The sequence below is a fragment of the Lithobates pipiens genome, unplaced genomic scaffold (genome assembly GCF_037356315.1).
Source record: "Lithobates pipiens isolate NorthernLeopardFrog02 unplaced genomic scaffold, aLitPip1_a1.2 Scaffold_47, whole genome shotgun sequence".
Classification (NCBI taxonomy): Eukaryota; Metazoa; Chordata; class Amphibia; order Anura; family Ranidae; genus Lithobates; species Lithobates pipiens.
In genome coordinates, this window is record NW_027507871.1 from 1863523 (window position 1) to 1866061 (window position 2539).

General features: G+C 60.8%; 1 protein-coding gene across 4 annotated transcripts in view; it reads left to right on the forward strand.

Moving 5' to 3' along the window:
• USP5 (ubiquitin specific peptidase 5) overlaps positions 1 to 1005 on the forward strand; it is a gene marked incomplete in the record, with an annotated part of 74129 nt that extends 73124 nt beyond the window's left edge. For all 4 annotated transcript variants that reach the window (XM_077467101.1, XM_077467100.1, XM_077467103.1 and 1 more), the window contains 1 exon segment: positions 518 to 1005. In XM_077467101.1, coding sequence (XP_077323227.1) covers positions 518 to 776 — 259 coding nt within the window.
• Positions 1006 to 2539: the final 1534 nt, after the last annotated feature.

Genomic DNA, 2539 nt, shown 5'->3' on the forward strand with positions numbered 1-2539 from the left:
CGAGGGCTTTCACACTGGAGCGGTGCGCTGGCAGGACGTCAGAAAAAAGTCCTGGCCAGCAGCTTCTTTGGAGCGGTGAAGGAGCGGTGTGTATTACCTCTCCTCCACCGCTGCTCCCCATTGAAATCAATAGGGCAGCGCTGTAATACCGCTGGCAAAACGCCACTATTGCGGCGTATTTCCGGCGGTTTTAACCCTTTCACGGCTGCTAGCGGGGGGTAAAAGCGCCCCGCTAGCGGCCGAAATGCGCCGCAAATCCGGGGGTAAAACGCCACTAGCGGCGTTTTACCGCCCACGCTATCGGCGGTGTGGTGTGAAAGGGGTCTAAGTCTAAAGACATATACAATATATTTTCAGCCACATAAAAAATCTCTAAGGAATGAAATGTTGCAAATGTGTAAATGTTCTGTATTTGTGTGATTTGGGGTGAGATCTGCTCGGCTGTGACACGTTCTCCTCTCACTGACTCCTGATGTTTGTTGAATATTCCATCTGACTGTCCTCCTGTCTTCCCCAGGTGGGTGATCTACAATGACCAGAAGGTCTGTGCGTCCGAGAAGCCCCCCAAAGACCTCGGCTACATTTACTTCTACCAGCGCGTTCACAGTTTAATCCCCCTCCCCCCCTGCCATATATGTATTTATGCCCCTGGATCTCCCTCCTGGAGGGGGGGGGGATGGGATGGAGGGTGTCCCGGCTTGGAGGTGGCCGTATTCATGATTAATTTGAGCAAGATGTTCTTGTCCTTTTTCACAAGAGCTTTTGGTATCTCCTGACCCTCCGGTCCCATCACTGCGCTTCTTCCCGAAACCCACCGCAGTGAACGGGTCCAACTGGAAGGCGGTCATACTGATTCTGCATTGGGGGGGAGGGGTTACTGGACTGAAAATGCGCTAGGGGCAGGACTCTGCGTGATCTCATTGGATATAGAAGACGCTTGACTGTAGTAGGTTGGTTTATGTATTCCCACATCTGACTTGTGTGAATAAAGTTTCTTTTTCCCCCCATTATACTCGGATTGAATGTGTCTGTGCTGGGTCCTCCAATAGGGAGCTGCCACTGGAGTCAGAACAAGCATGCGTCCAGTGATTCCCTGGGGATGAAGGTGAAATCCCTTGAAGCTCGCATCTTTGTGAACCAAGCAGGTTAGGGCAGCTCTCATGTACTTCTTATCAAATCCCTTTAGGTACCCCCCCCCCATCTCTGGTATGCAGCTGGGCCTCGCAGGCCGGGGGCGTGCGCAGCTGGGCCTCGCAGGCCGGGGGCGTGCGCAGCTGGGCCTCGCAGGCCGGGCGTGCGCAGCTGGGCCTCGCAGGCCGGGGGCGTGCGCAGCTGGGCCTCGCAGGCCGGGGGCGTGCGCAGCTGGGCCTCGCAGGCCGGGGGGCGTGCGCAGCTGGGCCTCGCAGGCCGGTGGGCGTGCGCAGCTGGGCCTCGCAGGCCGGTGGGCGTGCAGCTGGGCCTCGCAGGCCGGTGGGCGTGCAGCTGGGCCTCGCAGGCCGGTGGGCGTGCAGCTGGGCCTCGCAGGCCGGTGGGCGTGCAGCTGGGCCTCGCAGGCCGGTGGGCGTGCAGCTGGGCCTCGCAGGGGCGTGCAGCTGGGCCTCGCAGGGGCCGTGCAGCTGGGCCTCGCAGGCCGGGGGCCGTGCAGCTGGGCCTCGCAGGCCGGGGGCCGTGCAGCTGGGCCTCGCAGGCCGGGGGCCGTGCAGCTGGGCCTCGCAGGCCGGGGGCCGTGCAGCTGGGCCTCGCAGGCCGGGGGCCGTGCAGCTGGGCCTCGCAGGCCGGGGGCCGTGCAGCTGGGCCTCGCAGGCCGGGGGCCGTGCAGCTGGGCCACGCAGGCCGGGGGCGTGCAGCTGGGCCTCGCAGGCCGGTGGGCGTGCGCAGCTGGGCCTCGCAGGCCGGTGGGCGTGCAGCTGGGCCTCGCAGGCCGGTGGGCGTGCAGCTGGGCCTCGCAGGCCGGTGGGCGTGCAGCTGGGCCTCGCAGGCCGGTGGGCGTGCAGCTGGGCCTCGCAGGCCGGTGGGCGTGCAGCTGGGCCTCGCAGGCCGGTGGGCGTGCAGCTGGGCCTCGCAGGCCGGTGGGCGTGCAGCTGGGCCTCGCAGGCCGGGGGCCGTGCAGCTGGGCCTCGCAGGCCGGGGGGCGTGCAGCTGGGCCTCGCATAGAGACCTTCATCATCACTGACTGCAGATATGTAATAGATAACCTAGAACTAGATTGTAGTTCTTATCTGCTGCTGTTTCTAATTACAAAGTGTGTACACACATGTATTCTAGAAGCAAAGCTCTGACGCAGCGTTCAGATCGGTTACTTCTTACACTTCTCTTTCATTCTTGGGCGGTGTTAATATTTTATATACAAAGATACGTCATCGCTATGTCAGTCTAATAGGTACATCTCATTGGTTGAAATACAAGAGAAATGGAGAAACTTGATGCTTGAAGGTTGATTGAAGCTGGTTCTGTCGCCACGTCCGCATTCTTCTGATGCGTGGGATGCAGGGTTCAGACGCCATCTTTAGTTCCAAACGGAGAGCCAATCTGTATACTA